This window comes from Manis pentadactyla, chromosome 15 (genome assembly GCF_030020395.1).
Source record: "Manis pentadactyla isolate mManPen7 chromosome 15, mManPen7.hap1, whole genome shotgun sequence".
In the NCBI taxonomy this organism is placed as follows: Eukaryota; Metazoa; Chordata; class Mammalia; order Pholidota; family Manidae; genus Manis; species Manis pentadactyla.
In genome coordinates this window covers 79,560,619-79,578,003 of record NC_080033.1, presented here as the reverse complement: position 1 = coordinate 79,578,003, position 17,385 = coordinate 79,560,619, and the positions used below count along the sequence as shown (strand labels likewise).

Here is a 17,385-nt window from a genome sequence, read left to right as displayed (position 1 = left end):
GAGCTGCCCTATACTCGAGAGGCTTGTCCTGGAGGCCAGGACACGGCCTCCTCCCAACCCCTCCGAAGACACTCAGAATCCACGGAGACACCAGGGATAGACCTGCCCCTCCAGGAGTGGGACCAGGGGTCTGAGCTGGCCAAACGCTTCGGGACCAGGAGGCCTGTGAGGTGTGCTCAGGTGACGGTGGCCGAGCCGCGGGCCTGGGACGAGGGGCTCAGGATGAAGGCTGATCACTGCACCAGGGGTGAGCAGACATCCTTCCACTCCCCACATTAGTCACCAAAGCTTGCTGCTGGCTTAGGGGCCAGGTACTCTGATCACAGGTTAACTCACCTGAACTCAGAGAGGGCCCCTGGACCTCACAGGAGGCACTCCACCCCCGTTAGTGTCTGGGTTCCCATCCCAAACTGAACACCCCTTACTTAGGGTTGGCTTCTGGGGTTTCCACTAAGTCACCATGACCACTCTTACCGTCAAGAGGCAGTGGGAGGGTGCATTCCGGGTACAAATACGCACACGAGCTTTTCTGCTCAGATCAGGAGTTAGAGGTTCTACGTGGTGGACTTTCTAGAATGGCAGAATGGCAGCAATACCGACGGGGCCATACATACAAGCATGTTGCTAAGGCAGTCTCCGTCTATTTCAGCAGCAGAGAGGCCACTGTAAGTAACAAGGGTTTTTCAGCTTTTCTACTCTTTCCTTTTACTGTTGTATTTATGTCTTAAACAAACAGACTTCCAACTTGGGTGAGGATCAAACTCAAAACCTATAATTAGTATGAAGTTAAAAGTAGTTCTTTGAAAGTGAGAAAAACACAAAACCTGAATAAAAGCCCACCATGCTTATTTTGAAAGATCAAAAATAAACACACAAAAAGATCCAGGTGTTCTCAAAGTTCAAGCACAAGAGTCCAGAGCATGGGCGGTTGGACATGATGCAAACACTGCTGTTTCTGACTCAAGAGAGCAGCCCACAAACACCTGAGCCTTTGCCACTATGGCCTGAAACTACACTATCATGACCTTGTAGTTCAAATGGCCACGGGCCTGAATCTATCCCCAAGCTCTACCCATCTGGCTTAAAAAACATTTTCCTCCCTTCTTAGTTGGACCGCCCAGCAGAGTGATTTCCACAGCATGGAGGCAAAGACCCTGCTCGAGGTCCCACCCCTTGGCTCTCCCAGGCCCAGGCAGGCCTGCTCACTGGCCATGACACTCCTCTCCTCTGACCTGAACAAGCTCAAAAGCCTTTCTTGGCGCAGTGGAGCCCCTACCCATTATTTGAAGTCGGTTCACAAGAGGAAATCTATTTGCCAACTCTACCTTTAAAAAGAACACTCTCAACCTCGGTAATATTAGATTCTAAGCCATGCAAACGACAAGCTGCCTTTACAGTGGCAGGACAGACACCACAAAATGTTAGGTGCGGGACACTGTAACCCAGAAGGCGCAAGGAAATCAGAATGGAGGCCATCACCGCACCCTAATCCTGGGACATGCTCTCATAGTCAGAATGTATGTAACAGCTGGCTTAGGCTCAAAGTTGACGGCTGGCCCCTCCCCAAGGTCAAAGCCATTATGCTCCTGGAAGCACACATGGAATCTCTGTGCTCTTCCCTACCTGCTCTTGGATTCTGGTTTTTGTTCAGGACCTGGGCTGCATTGGGGACAAGAGACTACAGGGTTTTCAGGTAACAAAACCTTTCCTGGAATAGGAAGGGGATAAGCCATCCCAAAGTAGGCAGAAGTTGGGCAAAACATGTTCTGTGGAGGGCTGGACTAAGTATGAGACAAAAAAGAGTTTCAGGCTCAATGAAGTTTGGAAATACTGGGTTCATGGAAGGTTAACAGTTAATGCAGGACTTCTCAGAGCCTTTAATACACCAAAGTGCTGTGGAGCTCCAAGAAGACTATGGTTTCTGGGTTGTTGGCATGACTTGCACAACCTCGCTCAACAGTTTGTAAGTTCCTAAGGACTTCCATATGCAAGGAACTAGCTAAATAGGCAGACTGCTCATGCAACTAGCGATCGAGGGCAATGACTTGGTCCTGAAACTCAACTCCAGAGTCACTCTCAGCTCCACTGGTCACTATGGAAACGGGCCAATCAAAATCACAGTAAATCTTGAAGGGAAGAAAAAGTGCAATAGAGAGCCAAAAAAATAAGTAAGTTAACTGAGATTCTTATTCAAATATCAAAGTTAACAAATCTTGACGCGTTCTCCTCTCTGCTATTGGATCTCTGTCAAGGCATAGCTCATTAGTGCCTCATTTGGCTCATGATTAAAAACAATCACTCTCTCCTGCCATCCTACTCGCATGACACAGTGGCTTGGCTTTAGTCTCAAAGGACACACACTGTCGGTCCTCCTCTGGCAACGGCAGGAACCCACTGACTCGGGGCAGTCACCCACCTGGAGAGGAGATGCTGAATATATATCAACAGCTTCTACAGAGCAAACCCCCGGGAGCAGCCAGGCGATGAATTCACTGAACCCTGCTGCTCAGTGAATGAGGGAACAGCTCAGGACTAGAACAGAATTTGCCTAGCGGCACAAAACTACTGAGCAGCAGATGGCCGGACCAGGCCCTGTCCCTTGAGTTGAGGGAGATACCTGACCACCTTCGCGGGGCCCCGTGTGGAGCTTTCGATGGCTTCTCGGAGCTGGAGTCACAGAAAACAATGGCAAATTCTAGGATGCTCACTTTTTCTTTCCTGAGAAATAAACGTAGATTTGGGGGCTCAGTACATCAGTAACATAGGAAACAGCAGGTTCAGAAAGAAAAGTTTACAAAGCACAAATTATAGCAGAACTTATAAAGAGCTTCATGCCTTTACAACAAAACTTCTCCCTTGATTACCTATAGCCTTTAAGAATTCAGGAAGATTATTAATCAGGAAAAATGGGAACAGTTGCCACATGATCAGGAAATCCCAGTGGGAACTCCTCCCCGGTGAGCAGTCCCAGGTCTCACCCGACTGTCCCGAGCCAGCTGGCGTCTCCCTCGCCCTCTCAGGACCTCTGTGTCCTCACCTATTAAAAACAATTGCTCTTGACCACGCCAGTGAGTCCTAAATGTGGCTGATGCTCAGTCCCACTGACACCGCTAGTTTCACTACAGAAATTTCTGTGTAAGCCCTGCCCCAGCCACTCTCAAGGAACATTACAAATCACCCTCAGAGATCCGTAATGTGGGAAGAAGCCGTGCAGAAGCATAAGGGGATATTTCCTGCCTGGGTCCAGGTTTAATTTATTCAAGCAGCCTACTATGTAAAATTATAGAGAATATTTAATTGGTTACTGTGATATCATAGAAAGACTAAGAATCATAAAAGTAAAAAAAGCTGCTAACAAGTCCGTAACAGTTCCAGGGTTCTGTGAAGTTGCCGATGGTCTCCAGACACTCCGGGAGGTGGCGTGTGGGGACGTGGGCCGGGCTGGTGCCGGCGAGGTCACTGGCCCGGGTCCTGGTGCCTCTTGCCCTTGCCCTTCTTCTTCTTGTCCTCCAGCCGCGGCTTCAGGGCACACACGCAGGCCGACACGCCGGCGATGGCCTTGGGCAGGTCGGTGCCCTTGCTCCACCTATCTTTCTCACGGTCGTACACCTGGACCGTCTTGGAGAAGGCCGTGCTCTCCCAGCTGTAGCCGCCCAGGATGTAGATGCGGCCCTCCCACACGGCCACCCCCGACTCGCTGTTGGCGTGCAGCAATGGCGCCACGCGGGTCCACTGGTTGCACTGCGGGCTGTAGGCCTCAACGCCCAGCACGTCGAAGCGCTCCATGGACTCGATGCTGTCGTCGCTGCCCCCGATGGAGTAGATGCTGTCTTCCAGGCTACACATGCTGTGCCAGCCGCGTGCCGTGCTCATGGGCCGCCGCTCCTCCCACACGTCCGTCCGGTGGTCGTAGCACAGCAGGTTCTTGCGGTAGGGGCCGATCTGGTAGTCGTGACCCCCAGAGATGTACACGAAGTCTTTGTAGATGGTGCCCGCGTGGCCATATGTGAACCTGGAAAGAGATGGACAGATGGATGGACGAAGAGAGAGGAAGCTCAGGGCTGCATGGGGCCAGACCTCCCCGAGCAAGGGTTTCAGCGTCTTCCTCTGCACAATGGGGACAGCTGCCCTCTGGTGGGGGTGGGGGTGGGATGTGAGGATTGAGGGGGTAACGCAGGGAGCAGGCCCCCTGTGTGCACTTCATAGAGGGTGGCTGTCACTGGAGACCTGGCGGCAGAGCAGGGCGGGTAAATGCCGGCTTCGTGGTCAGACCACCTGGGCTAGAACCCCAGCTCTGCACCTCTCACCGTCTCCCCATCTGAGGAGTGGCGTTGATCACAGACTGTCACCCTTCTCATAAGGGCTGAAAATGACAAAAATGTATCTCCTGAGGCACACACATACCTGATCAGACACAGAAAGCGACATAAAGCACAATTCCAACTCTGTGACCTTCCAGAAAAGTTAAGACCAGAGGGCTGCTGGGGGTTGGGGGGCAGGGGATTAATGGGCGGAGCAGAGGATTTTAGGGCAGCAAAAATCCTCTGTGTGACACTGTCATGTGGAAACGAGCCATTACACATTTGCCCAAACCCACAGGGTGTACAACACAGAGCCAGCCCTCTCGCAGACCAAGGACCTCAGTCAATGATAACGCGTCAATATTGGCTCATCAGCTGTAACAAATGCCTGCACACTGCGAGGCGAGAACAGGAGGGAAACTGCCCGGCGGGGAGACTACATGGGAACTCTTTGCATTTTTGGCCCAATCTTCTGTACATCTAAAATTGCTCTATAAAATGAAGTCTACAGAAGACAAAAAAGAAACCAAGACAGGAACAATGTCACAGAATTCAGGGTGGTGGTTACATAGCCAGGAGTTGAGTGGGTGGGAGGAAAGCATTTGGGACGACTCAGTCCTGTGCTGGCCAAGTCAACATTCAATGGCTTGGCTCTTGGGTTGGGCTATGGGGTCACGGAGGTCCCATTACACACGTAAGTCAATGAATGATAAGATGTAAGCAAATAAATGAAATCAGAGTGGAACCCACATGGACTGGTGGTACCGTGTCACGGATTACACTTATTGCTACTCAGTATACCTGAGGTCCCCTGAGGAAGAAAACATAATCAGGTTGTCATAGCATTTAAGGTACAGAAATCATGCTGGCTGGCCCAGAGGAAGTGATGGCGGCAGATGTGCTAATCGCTATTATTGAGCCTCACTTCTCCATCTGTAAAACGGGATGATAAAGTACCCAAGCCCAGGGAGACCACAGGTCTGGGTTTGCCTACAACAGGGTCAGGATATACACGACTGACCTGCCCTGTTCACTGCCATCCTGGCTTGGATGATAGATCATATGGGCACCTACCTCCACCCCACTGGGTACCGTGGCTATCAAAGGGCTCATCACATAAGCACTTGGCCCAAAGTTGGCATGTGGCAACCAGAGGCTGCTATCCCACTGTCAGATCTTAACAGGCACCCAGGTGATACAGTGCACAGGCTTCTTGGAGTCTGCCTGAAGGTGGCAGCAACCGGGGCTGGGAGGAGCTGAGATTCACAGCATGTCCCCAAGACTCCTGGATGTATTCCACAGCAAGGCTGCCTCAGCAGGCACACTTCTAGGCTCAGCTATAGGGCCCTGCTGGAGTGCATGGCATGGACCTTCTGCTAAACCAGCAGCGATGATAAATAGGCAGTAAACGCACACCTCGGTGCAGACACACTGAAGGAGCGTGAAGAGCTCCAAGCCTGCGGTATGCCCTGTGGGCGGGATGCTGCCTGAGAGGCCCCTGAGCAGGATCTCACCTAGTCCTCAGGACAGCCCTGCACAGCAGATGCTAGCATCACGCCCTCTGCACAGACAAGGAAACAGAAAGCGGGGTGGAGACAGCTGCTGTGTCACAGATAGCCCCCCCTCTTGGAATAGCTCTTGCCCAAACTCAGAGATTTTTAAGTAAATCTCTTCCTAAGGGAACTTAGTACTCAGTCTCTGAAACTCAGGAAGTGAACAGACTCAAATCGAGGGCTCTCGGCCTCAGCAGCACAGCTGACACCGACACTTGGGCAGTGCAAAGCCGGAGCCCTGACGCATCCCCACGTGCCCTCCACCCCAAGGGTCTACACATCAGGATTCCCTAGCCAGGAGGTTCTTCCTGGAACTGAAGGCCAAAATACCCAGAAAGTGACGGAGACTGAACTGTGACCCAAAAGTTGTCACATTGAAGGGCCAAACAAAACCCGCAATCACCTTGGCAAACCAGCCACATAGGACCAGGAGTCGGTCTTGGGACTGTACGTCTCTACCGAAGAGAGAGCTCCATTTTCATTCCGGCCACCGACGGCCACCAGCATGTCCTCAATGGAGGCAAGGTAGAAATCCACGCGGCGCTGGTTCATGGAGGCCACCTGTGGAGGCGAGACACCTGTACCTTCCCTGCCCCAAACCCGGGGCAGGGTCAGCACCAAGCACCGACTCCCCAGATACACTTTATGGGCTGCGCAGCCCGGGAAGGTGGGCCAGGGCCAAACAGTCTGGGGTAAGGGAGCTGAACTTGAAGAAAGGGGGGTTCTGTGCAGAGCCCGTAAGAGCCCTCAAGACAGAAATCCCCAAGGAGGGATGGAGAACACAATTCCCCAAGTTTGTCTGGCCACACGGGCTTGAATTCTGCAGGACACAGTTCAGAACTGCTGATCTCGTATTTTCTTGGAATAAAAATTCATCTTTCCTTTCGCACCCCACCCCCTTCATCAGATACTTTTTAAAATTAATGCTGACTGCCATCCAATGTTAACAGGCAGAAAGTGGCACTCTAGGGGAAATTAAAAAGCAGAAGACCTAACTTTTTTTTTTTTTTTTTAATAATCTAAGCAGAACACACAAGTGAACACCAGGCTGAAGGAGATCCTACCTTCAGGCTGTCACCAGTACACAGCTTTTGAGGACAGGCTCCAAAGCCAGGAGCCTCTCTTGAGTGGCAAGACTTACACCTTGAAGTGTGGTTTTAGATTTAGATTTGAGAATAAAATCAGAAGGCCATTGGAGTCCATTCTGAGGTTTGCACTCAGAAAAACACCGAGGTAAGTAAAAATGCTGAGGTGTGAGTATAAAGACGGAGTCGGATTTTGGAGGATGGTGGTCTGGAGAGGCGTTCAGGGGAGACAAGGACACCTTCCCTACGCCAGGCGCTTGCCAATCAGTGTGAGCTTCAATCCTCCGACCTGAGAATGTCAACGGCCCCCAACTGCTTCCAGAGCGGGAAGGTGAAGTTTGGGGAGGGCAAGGACCTGGTCTGAAGTCCCCAGCTACAATTTAGCCACGTGGGGACATGAACTCAGATCTGATGCCAAGACCCAAGTGTCCCCCAGAGGGGCATAGCTCCTGGCAGGTATGAGCCTTCGTGGCCTCCTTAAACTGGCTCCAAACCTTTCCAAAAGAGGAGCTTGGTAGTGACTCAAGACCCGGGGAGCATCATTTCAACTATGGGCCAAACTTGACTTTGCAGAAGGTGGTGGGTCAGCCCTCACGGCTCCCATCCAGGGGAGGGCGGGAATCATGTGGCTCGTCACTTTATCATCACACCTCTTTCAGAAGCAGGAGGGTGGCCAAGGCCCCACAGAAGGGAGGGTTAGGAGATGAAAAGTCCTCAAGAGTAAAGAAATAATCCGGCTTTAATCTCACCTTGATCCACTGTTTACAGCGGGGGTCATACCTATAAAGAAGATTGGACGCCGCATCGCCTCCGTTGTCCCGTGAGAAGCTGCCACCTGCGATGAAGATGAAGCCCCCCAGGACGGCCACACAGTGGTGGCTCCGCCGGGCCGGCAGCGGCGTCTCCTTGACCCACTGCTCGCTCTTGGTGTCCAGGTAGCAGGTGTCGTCACTGAGCTCCAGACACCGCTCGGAGACCTCGCCGCCCACGAACAGCAGGCGCTCCTCGTTGGTGCGGAGCGCCGTGCGCTTGGTCTGCATGACCGGCTGGGCCGCCAGGCTGTTGTGGTAGCGCACGGCCTCCTCGATGAAGCCCTCGCAGTTGGCCTCCCTGGGCAGCAGCGAGCACACAGCCGGCTTGACGCGGTGCAGCAGGTCATTCTTGGGGATGAGCGGGAAGTGGATGTTCTCCAGCACCTGGTAGGCGTGGGCCTCGCGCTCGGGCTGCTGCGTCAGCCACTGCAGGGCGGCCTGCAGCAGGTCGTGCTCACATTCCCGCTGCACCTCGCTGCTGCTCAGGTACACGCACAGCTTCTGCATGGAGACGTTCTGCAGAAAGTCGGGCGTGAAGGACAGCGTGCCGAAGCGGCGCAGGATGAAGCCATCGATGAAGGCGTCCAGCCGCTTAAGGCTGTAGATGGAGGCCAGCTCCTGGAGGTACAGGTAGTTGTCCTCGCTCACCTCCTGCTCCAGGTACTCGCAGCAGAAGTCCACCACCGTCCAGATCTGCAGCAGGTGGGCCGTCTCCAGGATGTAGTCGATGTTGCCGCCGTCCAGCGCCAGCTCCCCGCCGTACAGGAAGTCCACCACGGCCTTGAGCCCAATGTAGGAGGCCCCGATCAGCTCTACCTCCTTCTGGAAAGCCTCGCGCATGCCGATGGTGAACATGGAGTTGAAGTAGTCACTGCACACGGCCAGCAAGTTGCGGTGGGCTGGCACACGCTGTTCGTCGGCCACCAGGACGATGTCACAGAAAAGGCCTCGGAGCCGCTGCTCATTCAGCCGCTGCAGCACGGTGGTCGAGTGGCCGGCCCAGTGGTACACCTGCAGCGGGGAGCACAGGTTGGAGGTGGCTCGTGCCTACGCCAGGAGGGGAAGCACCAGCCTGCCCACCACAGTGTTCTGGAAGCAGTCTAGTGTGCTGACAGCCAGCATTTAAATGCAGTGGAACAAAAGAGAGAAGCACTTAAAATACCAGAGTGCACTGCAGGAAATAAGGGTGTTTCTAGGGATACATGCACGTGTACAGATGTACATTTTCTTTCTTTCCTTCCAAATACCTAAATACTAGCCTAGCCATTCTCCTTCCTACCTTCTTTCTTTATAAATGTAATTCCTAAATACTTTATCTCTCTCTCTCCCTCTTTCTCCTTCTTTGCTTCTTTATAAGTAGAATTCCTAAATGTTTTTTCTTCCCTCCCTCCCCTGCCCTCTTTTTCTTACTGTGGAATATGAACAAATAGGTTTGAAAAATGCTGTCCTCTCAGGATAGTGAATTTGCTCAGGATATAGCCTCTAAAATCAGACCGAATCTGGGTTAGAATCCCAGCTCTGCTCCTTACTAGCTGTGTGACCTTGGGTAAGTCACGAGAAGCCTCTGAGCCTCTATTTCTTCATCTCACAAGTGAGTATGAGGGTGCCTACCTCTCAGGGTCTGGGTGTTAAAGAGACAGAGCATGGCAAAGAGCTGGCCCAAGGAGAGCTGGAGAAACGTTAGCTGTTATGATCAATTCTCACCGAGGCTCCATGCGAAGAAAGGCGGCTTTTCCTGTGCTTTACAAAGTGCTTGGAGCAAGATCACGCTACAGATTTCCCATTTCCATAAGGGGTTCAGGGATATGGCAGGTCTTAGAGACTTGGCAACGTACCCAGACTAAGGTGCTCTGGGGACCCTACTTCCAGAAACATGACCTCACTAGTCACTGCCAGGGTTAGAAGTAGCATCCTGTGTAAAATGCAGGTGCACTGTCTTTTTGTGGGGGGGGCTTACGTGGGCTTTGCACTTGACATGCACCCTCTCCCTGGAGTCTCTCAATAACCCTCTGAGGGAACATCTATTATCATCCCCTTTTTCCAGATGAGGAAAACAGAGGTTCAGGGAGACTAAGAAACTTGCCCAAAGTCCCACAGTGTCAGAGAAGCAAGGGCTGAGATTTATTCCTAGGTCTGATTCTGGAGCCCAAACCTTTAATCACGACACTGGAATTAGCAAAATCAATTAATATGAGTAACTCAAGCGAATCAGGTCAATAAATTCAGATTGGTAGACATTTATGCAATGTTATATGCCTGCCATGTGCTTTTTATATATACAAAAATATATCAGATCTAAACAACAGTTTCTAAATCCCTGCAGGGACTGATTGTGTTTTGGGCTCTCTGTTTTATTTATTGCACAGTGACTCACTTACTTTAGAAACAACAAAAAATTCAATATAGGGAAAAATAGACTGTTCAAAAAACATCACTAGGTCGCTGGACAGGGCAACTGAGGAAAAGGCCTGGCCGGGCATCACGCCTGTAAAGGGGAGATGGCGGCAGACAGGGAAGAAGGGCTGAGCAGGTGTGGGCAGCTGCAGGTTAGTTTGCAGGTCCCTGAATTCTTACTGCCTCCGGCAGCACTTGGGATTAGGGTGCTTTGTTTCCTTGTGGCCCTTCTGCATCCAGCTAATTCCAATATCAACTATCCATCGAAATTAAAGGCGCGGCTAACATCCACACACCCTGATAAAGACACCAAACTGATATTACCCAGAACTGCCTTCCCTTCCAAGTTTAGAAAGCCAGGGCCCTAGTGTTCTTACATTACAGGATCTTGTCTCCCAGGGCCTGTACATGGACATCTCTGTTTACCCACGTACAGGCACAGTGAGCCAAGCTTAGGGAGGAGTGATTCTGGGCTCTGATACAGTCTTGGGCGTAGCCTGAAAGAAGGAGATAAAAGCCGCAGGCTATCTTGTAACAGTAAAAGCTCAGTGTCCCGAGAGAGAGGCAAGGGGCGGGTGTAGCAGGTAGGCTATCTGCCCACCCTGGGCCCCTGGTTATCGCTAAGCTGGTGGGGACGGAGAACTCCCCCTCCGCACAACACACACACACAGACCCCAGGCTGAGTGTTAAAAGGAAAACAGCCCCACGGGCGGTGGAGGGGGGAGCGGTGGGGGGACTGAGGCCAGCCGCTGAGGCCAGCCAGCCGCTGGTGACAGCTGCATCGCATCGGCTGCCAAGGGAACCACCAGCTCCAGTGAGCCAGGGCAGGGGGACGGGTCTCAGACTGGGTCTCCAGGCTAAGCAGGCACATTTAATTCTTCACCTGGGTTGCAGCTACAACCTTGTTTCTGATGATTTTAGTGTAGCTGCAGAGATAAGAAAAACACAAACATGCCTTCTCTATTTTCAAGGGGCTGTGACAGGGTCACAGCACTTTCTGTAATTTAGAAGTCCTGACCCCAACCATTCTCTGATGGTATTAACCCCACTCATCCTTTTATTTCCTACTTTAGGACCTCAATCAGAGGCAAGGCAAGGTGGGTGAAGAAACACAGGTACTGAGCAGCTAACACCGGACAGAATGCAGCTTCAAAATGGGTCGATCACTTTCTGTTAGAGCAGATAAATGCAGAGTGGCTCTGCGATATAAGGGGTCATCAGGAATATGTATTTGACATTCATATGACCGATTATATCTTTCCCAGGTGCATTTGGTGTTCATCCACAGTTCCTGAAAACACTGCTGAGTCTCAAAGGTCAAATGGCTGTCTTGTCATGTTAATGACAGACTTTCTGGACCCCTACCCAAGGGCAGGGGCTGGAGGCTGAATCAGCCAAGGGCCAGTAATTTAGTCAACTGTGACAGCCCTCACAGAAACCCCTGAGAAGAGCTTATGGCTCTCTTGGGTCCTGCTTCTCTGTTGGGGAGAGCTTCTAAGGTTAGGGAACCAGAACACCTCCAAGTGCCACCGAGCCAGGTCCCAAGCTCCTGCGGAGAGAAGCTCCTTTATTTGGGACCTTGCTGTGTGTCTCTCTTGGTCTGGCTGTTAACTTGTATCCTTTATTAAACTGGTAAGTGTGTTTTCCTGAGTTCTGTGAGCCGCTCTAGCAAGTTAATTGAACCTAAGTGGGGAGGTTGTGGGGACCTCCAACCTGAAGGCGGGAGGTCAGAAGCACAGAAGCCTGGGGCTCGCAATCAGTGTCTGGAGTTGGGGGTGGAGGGCAGTCTTGTAGGACAGAGCCTTAACCTGGGCAATCTGGCGCCATCTCTGGGCAGACAGCGTCAGAATTGAGTTCTCAGACACCCTGCTGGTGTCTGAGGATTGCTTGGTGTTATGCGTGGGAAACCCGCCCCCTCCCTCGCCCACGCCCCACCCCAGCATTGGAATCAGGTCTGGGAACTTGAAGGGAGTTACACTGTTACTGCTGTGTACACTATTGTATATGCATGTAGGAAAAGACACCATGGCAGGCTGTCACACACAGAGACTCCATCACACTGAGAAGGAACAATCTACCACTACCTATCGCAACCAACGTGAACCCCAGAAGGTGATGTGCAGTGACAGGAGCCAGGCGCACTGGGACACCTACCCCCTGACTCTGTTCACAGAAAGCTCAAGGGCAGACAAAACTTCCAGTGTTGGAAGTTGGAGATGGGCACTGGAGGGGTCTGGTTTTAATTTGGAGGTTGGCTACATGGGTGTAGCTGGGCCTAGAAAATCAAGGGTGAATTTAGGATTTGGGCATCTTTTTAATGTAAAAAGTTAGAAACATAAATACAATCAGCTGAAAGATAGAGAACCCTATTCATAAAGGCTTCGAATTAGAAAGAAACAACTCAGGATCTGATTTTAGGGGACAAAGATCAGTAGTGCTATCAGTCTTAGAAGCTACACTGTCTCTTCAGTCAAACTCCAAAACAAAGGCCCTTTGAGAAAGCAGCGAAACCTTCCTGGATTTTCACAGCAGATAAAGCTGCGCTTGGCCAGAGCCTTGTCAGTAACTCAAATGGAAACAGGGGACCGTTTCTCTGGAGAACCAATCTCTCCTGAAAATTACAGCCCGATTTTCTTTTATGCACATCTGTCAATCCTCTTCCCATGTTCTCCTCAAATCTATAGGCTGCTCACAATTCTCTTTACCTAACATGGTATTTCTCAATCTTCTTTTTCATTTTATTTTCAGTCTCCTTTCAGGAAATTCTTTTCCCAGTAGTCCCCCATACAATGTGAATGCCACATATTTCCTGTGTATCGGTGCCTGTTTGCTATGTCTAGCTGTGCTTTAATTCTAAAAAATGTAAAATTCTTTCTGCACCCCCAACAAACAATTTCACCCCCTTGGGGGCATTATCAGCCCCACTGAGAAAGCATAATCCACTTAACCAAAAAATTTCATCTCCAGAAAGGTCTTCTTTTAAAATAAAGGTGTTACTGAAATTTATAAAGACAGGTGTTAACCGGGACTATCCTGCAAACTGGTTCCCCAATCCGTACCTACGGCAGTTGTGGGGACACGGCTACTCCAAGTCCCCTAAGGAGTTGGCTGAAGGTATAGAGTCCCGGGTCCTGCTCTCAGATTTTAACTTAGCAGGTTTGGGGTGGGGCTGGGGATGTGTTTCTAATTAGACATCTTCCACCTGATACTGATGTGATTCTGATGCAGCCAGTCTGACAAGACTTGGGAGCCCAGCCCTGGGAACCCATCCTCACTTGCTCCTGGGGTCCTAGAAAGTCATGACTGACTGGGGGAAGAGAACGGGCCCTTAACATCCAGGTACACACCGTGTGGCCCCCAACATACGGTCGGGCACTAGCTTCTCAACAGACAGGTCCTTGGGGTTTTTTACTCCCAGGCGGGGACAGAAATCCCATGGCTCTTCTCCCGTCCCACCCACCTCTTCGGGTTGGGGCACAGAAGAAATGAGTTGTGTCCCCAACGTCTCCCACTCCCTGTTGAGTCTGTGGCTTCCACTCCATGCCCAGGCTGCTCTACTCAACAACAAAGACGTGAACTCCACCAGCAAGGATAGAAATCCAGACTGTATATTAAGAATGATCTCATCAGAAAAATATCACACTTCTTAGGCAATGCGCACAGGTGGTAAGCGACCATTGACGGACCTTTGAGGATTCGCTGATCTTGTATGGCCGAGACACTCGCGTGGGCCGGCTTCCCTCCATCATAAGCGAGACTGCAGCCCTACGACAAGAATAGGATGTCTGAGCGGGTGGTGATAACTCTAGGTTACTCATTAATTGCAGTAGCTACTGATGCTGATCGAGATCAATGACAAGGGTGAAAACAGTCACACGGAGAAAACAGCATACTACCAAGAACGCTTTCACGCTGCAAGTTGCAAAAACCAGGTTAGAATGAGAACATTTAACAAGGGTTCCTTTACCTTCTAAAATCGGACGATATCATGTCTTTGAGGCCACCTCCTACAAATACCTTCACCTTTTGATGCTTGGTCTCAACTGGACTTTTTGGCTAGCTCAAGGTTACAGTGACATTTCAGAGCCTAGACTATGACCCTGGAACCAAGCTAAGGGATTTACATGCTATCTCATTTAGCCCCCACCTCCACCTGGCCAGGCTGATGTGGCCTGTCCCATTTTACAGATGAGGAGATTGAGCTCAAGGTCACAAAGCCAGTAAATGGCTGGGAATCAAACCTGGGTCTGCCCAGCTTCAAAACCGGACAGACGTGAGCCCTTCGCCATGAAGCCTGCTGAATGGGGCCCAGACTTTGAGGGTATCGTACTTTTAAAATATCATAATTTAGTTAAGATGAAGAGCAGTACACATTACCACACATTAAATACGCTCTCCTCCTGGACACAGGCACTGCCTTCAGGGCTTTCCAGGGTCTTAGCTGACTTCACCCCCAAAACAACCCCACAAGGCCAGCACTATTATTCTGTTTCGGGAGGAGGAAGCTGAGACCAGCGAGGGGGCAGGAGGAAGTGGAGGAGTTGGGATTCCGACCCAGGAAGCTTCTGTGCTCTGACTAGGCTACCCGCCCTGGCCGCGAGGAGACACCCACAGACGGGAGACCTCTGCCTGTGCCCCGCCTGGGAACGGCCAGTATAAACTCAGTATAAACTCGAACAAGCAGGTAAACCTCCCCAGACCCCAAGGCCACGCCTACGGGATGGGCTGGTAGGCGGGTAATGTTAAGGTTTCCTCCAGCTTTGAAATGCCAAGCAGCTCACTAACAGCACCGAGCGACTTCGGGGGTCCTCAGGGACGGGGGCACACAGCGGAAGCGCTAAGCTACCAATAAGGGAACGTCACCTACTGGGGCTGAGAGTTTGAGGAGGAAGTTTTTCCCCTGCTGAACTGAGAAGAGTCAGCTTGTCACCTGTTGAACAAACATCCTTTACTAATAAAGAACAATGTGACAAAAAGCCAGCACTGTGTCAGGATAATCCGGGACACAGAGAAGGGGGCTCCAGCGTTCCCACGGGAGGAGTAAATTCAGGCGCAGTCCATCCTGTCCAGTTCCCTGGGGGAAGGAACAACTAGATTCCTCCTGACAAACTAGCAACTTTGTGATAAAGGCCCGCCGTACCCTCGCCTGTCCTTTCTGACTGCCGGGTGGTTGCTGCGGGGCTGAGAGAGCGAAGGAAGCGGCATTCCTGCAAGGCCTGCTTCTTTCACCTTTGCCCCGAGACAGGTGCCACCAGCATCTGACACTCAGGTGCAGGTGGTGGAAGCCGCCCCCCACCCCCCACCCCCGCACCAAGGTCACACAACAGAAGCAGCTGGTCCCTCTCCACCGCCCCAGGCAGCCAGCCAGGGCTCAGGTTTACCCCCGGTGCTAAAAGCTTTCTTTTCTAGGCCAAGATTTCTCGAGAGTTTCCCCGGGGGCGGAGGCTCCCCTTTGTCTCGGGGTAAGTGGTTTGGGGCGGATTTCTACAGCAGTATTGGGTATCCGCTGCCTCCCCGGCTTTCTGGGAGCAGGTTGGGGGTCAAGGCCACCCACCTGAGCGGTGACGATCACCAGCTACGCCTAAATGGTTTTTCGATAAACATGGGGACTGGCGCCACGTCCGGCGCGAGGGTCCCCGGGGAGCCTCCTCTCGCAGTGCCTTCCCCGCGTTTCCACCCCGAAGCTGCCCGAGCTCAGCGCTCGGGGAAGCCCAGGGCGGATGAGGTGGACACAGGCCCGCCGGCACTCACCGTCCCGGGTCTCGAGGCAGGCTCTCGGGGGCGCCGCTGTCGCCGGTTCGGACCCGGCACCCCCGGGCGGAACTGCCGGCACCGCGGCCGCCGGGCGGGCTCGAGCCGGCTGCGGACAGGCGGCGGGGCGCGGGGACACTCACCTGGGCCGCACAGGCCGCACCTGCCGACCTGCGGGGCGCCGCCCCCACCCCCCCGCGGCGGCCCGCGCCCACCCGCCCCGAGCACAAAGGGACGTCGCGGGGCGGGCGGGGGAGGGCGCGGCTCGCAGGCCCGGGCCCCCGGGTGCCCCCGCTCCGGCCCCTGGACGGCGCGCGGCCCCGGGAGGCGGCGGCGGGCGCGCGCGGAGGCCCACCTGGGAGGGCGCGCTACGGGCGCGGCGCGGAGACCCCCGGCGGCGGGGCGCGGCGAGCAGGGCGGCGGGGCCGGAGCCCCCGAGCCCCGGGCCCAGCCGGCCGCGCAGCCATGGCTCCGCCAGGAAGTGCGAGGCCGAGGCGGAGGCGGCGCGCGCGGCCAATGGCGGCGGCCGGGAGGGGTGGGCGCAGCGGCGCGAGGCGGGGCCTGGACGCGCGGCGGGGCCGCTCTCCGGGCGGCGGGGCTGCAGCCCACCCTCGGCGCGGCGGTCCCCCGACTCGGGCCCCGCAGAGGCAAGCCCGGCTGCGTGCCGCGAGCGCCGCGGTGCCACCCGCCGGGCCGGGCTCTGGGCCGTGGTCGGTGTGCCGGGCACCGCGATGGCACCGTCGTCCCCTGCTCTCCTTTGGGTCTTGGCTCGACTGTCACCTGCGCGCACCCCACGGGAGGCCTTCGCTGACTCCCCGAATGCACGTTTCCCCTCGCTCCCCTCCACCCCCAGCTTGAATCTTCACTTACTCTTCCCACGGTCTGCTATTCCAAATCACTTTCTTTTCATTTGGCTTATGGTCTCTCCCGCACTAGGAACCCCGTTTGCAGTCCCAGTGGCCCCCAGGGCTGACACACAGGAAGCGCTCGACAAATATTTGTGGAATGAATGAATTTAACCATTACCTGTCAATCCATCAATTGTCAAATTTATCTCAGGCTGAAGCATAAATGAACTTTGAAAGCATTACTCTAAGTGAAAGAAGCCAGACACCAAAGGCCACAATAGCGTGTGATTCATGCACACGAAGAGGCCAGGACAGGCAAATCCCCAGGGCAGGAAGCAGACTCCTGGTTGAGGGGACTGGGGGTGCGGGCGGGGGAGGGGAGTGGAGGTGGCTCTTAGAGGATAAGAGATTTCTTTTGGGCAGGATGAGACTGTTCAGAAATTTGATAGTATTGATGATGACACAGCTCTGAATAAACTAAAAAATATCGACTTGTACAATTTAAAAGGGTGAATTTATGGTATGTGAATTATATCTGAAAAAGCTGTTACAAAAACAAAACCAAACAAAAAACTCTCTGTTGTTCTATTCACTGCATTTAGAGTATCCTTCAGGGCTGCGTAAAGCATGGCAAGATGCAG

The 17,385-nt window shown here is 52.9% G+C and overlaps 2 protein-coding genes across 4 annotated transcripts; one reads left to right on the top strand and one right to left on the bottom strand.

Annotated features, from left to right (window-relative positions):
* Window positions 1-3,275: 3,275 nt before the first annotated feature.
* Window positions 3,276-16,382, bottom strand: KLHL36 (kelch like family member 36). Of its 3 annotated transcripts, none has more exons than XM_036924143.2 (5): window positions 16,252-16,382; window positions 13,832-13,910; window positions 7,689-8,762; window positions 6,258-6,415; window positions 3,276-4,012 (listed from the first exon to the last, which is right to left on the bottom strand). In XM_036924143.2, exons 2-5 carry the CDS (start codon window positions 13,892-13,894, stop codon window positions 3,457-3,459), a joined length of 1,851 nt encoding a protein of 616 aa, XP_036780038.1. In that variant the 5' UTR covers window positions 13,895-13,910; window positions 16,252-16,382; the 3' UTR covers window positions 3,276-3,456. The 3 variants fall into 3 exon arrangements, with proteins under 3 accessions (XP_036780038.1, XP_036780039.1, XP_036780040.1); XM_036924144.2 differs by lacking the exon at window positions 16,252-16,382 and adding an exon at window positions 15,897-16,193; XM_036924145.2 differs by lacking the exon at window positions 6,258-6,415 and having other exon boundaries at window positions 7,720-8,762.
* Window positions 15,866-17,040, top strand: LOC130680993 (transcription initiation factor TFIID subunit 4-like). The gene is made up of 2 exons (XM_057492899.1): window positions 15,866-16,606; window positions 16,833-17,040. Exons 1-2 carry the CDS (start codon window positions 15,866-15,868, stop codon window positions 16,965-16,967), a joined length of 876 nt encoding a protein of 291 aa, XP_057348882.1. The 3' UTR covers window positions 16,968-17,040.
* Window positions 17,041-17,385: the final 345 nt, after the last annotated feature.

What these genes read in the sequence shown, in the direction of transcription:
- KLHL36 (XM_036924143.2), bottom strand. Translation starts at nt 13,894, where the DNA reads ATGATGGAGGGAAGCCGGCCCACGCGAGTGTCTCGGCCATACAAGATC. An exon ending in AGATCAGCGAATCCTCAAAG is followed by an intron (nt 8,763 to 13,831) that starts GTCCGTCAATGG and finishes TCCCCGCTGCAG; the next exon opens with GTGTACCACTGGGCCGGCCA. An exon ending in TATGTGGCTGGTTTGCCAAG is followed by an intron (nt 4,013 to 6,257) that starts GTGATTGCGGGT and finishes ATCTCTTTCCAG; the next exon opens with GTTCACATATGGCCACGCGG.
- LOC130680993 (XM_057492899.1), top strand. Translation starts at nt 15,866, where the DNA reads ATGAGGTGGACACAGGCCCGCCGGCACTCACCGTCCCGGGTCTCGAGG. An exon ending in GGGCCGGGCTCTGGGCCGTG is followed by an intron (nt 16,607 to 16,832) that starts GTCGGTGTGCCG and finishes CTCCCGCACTAG; the next exon opens with GAACCCCGTTTGCAGTCCCA.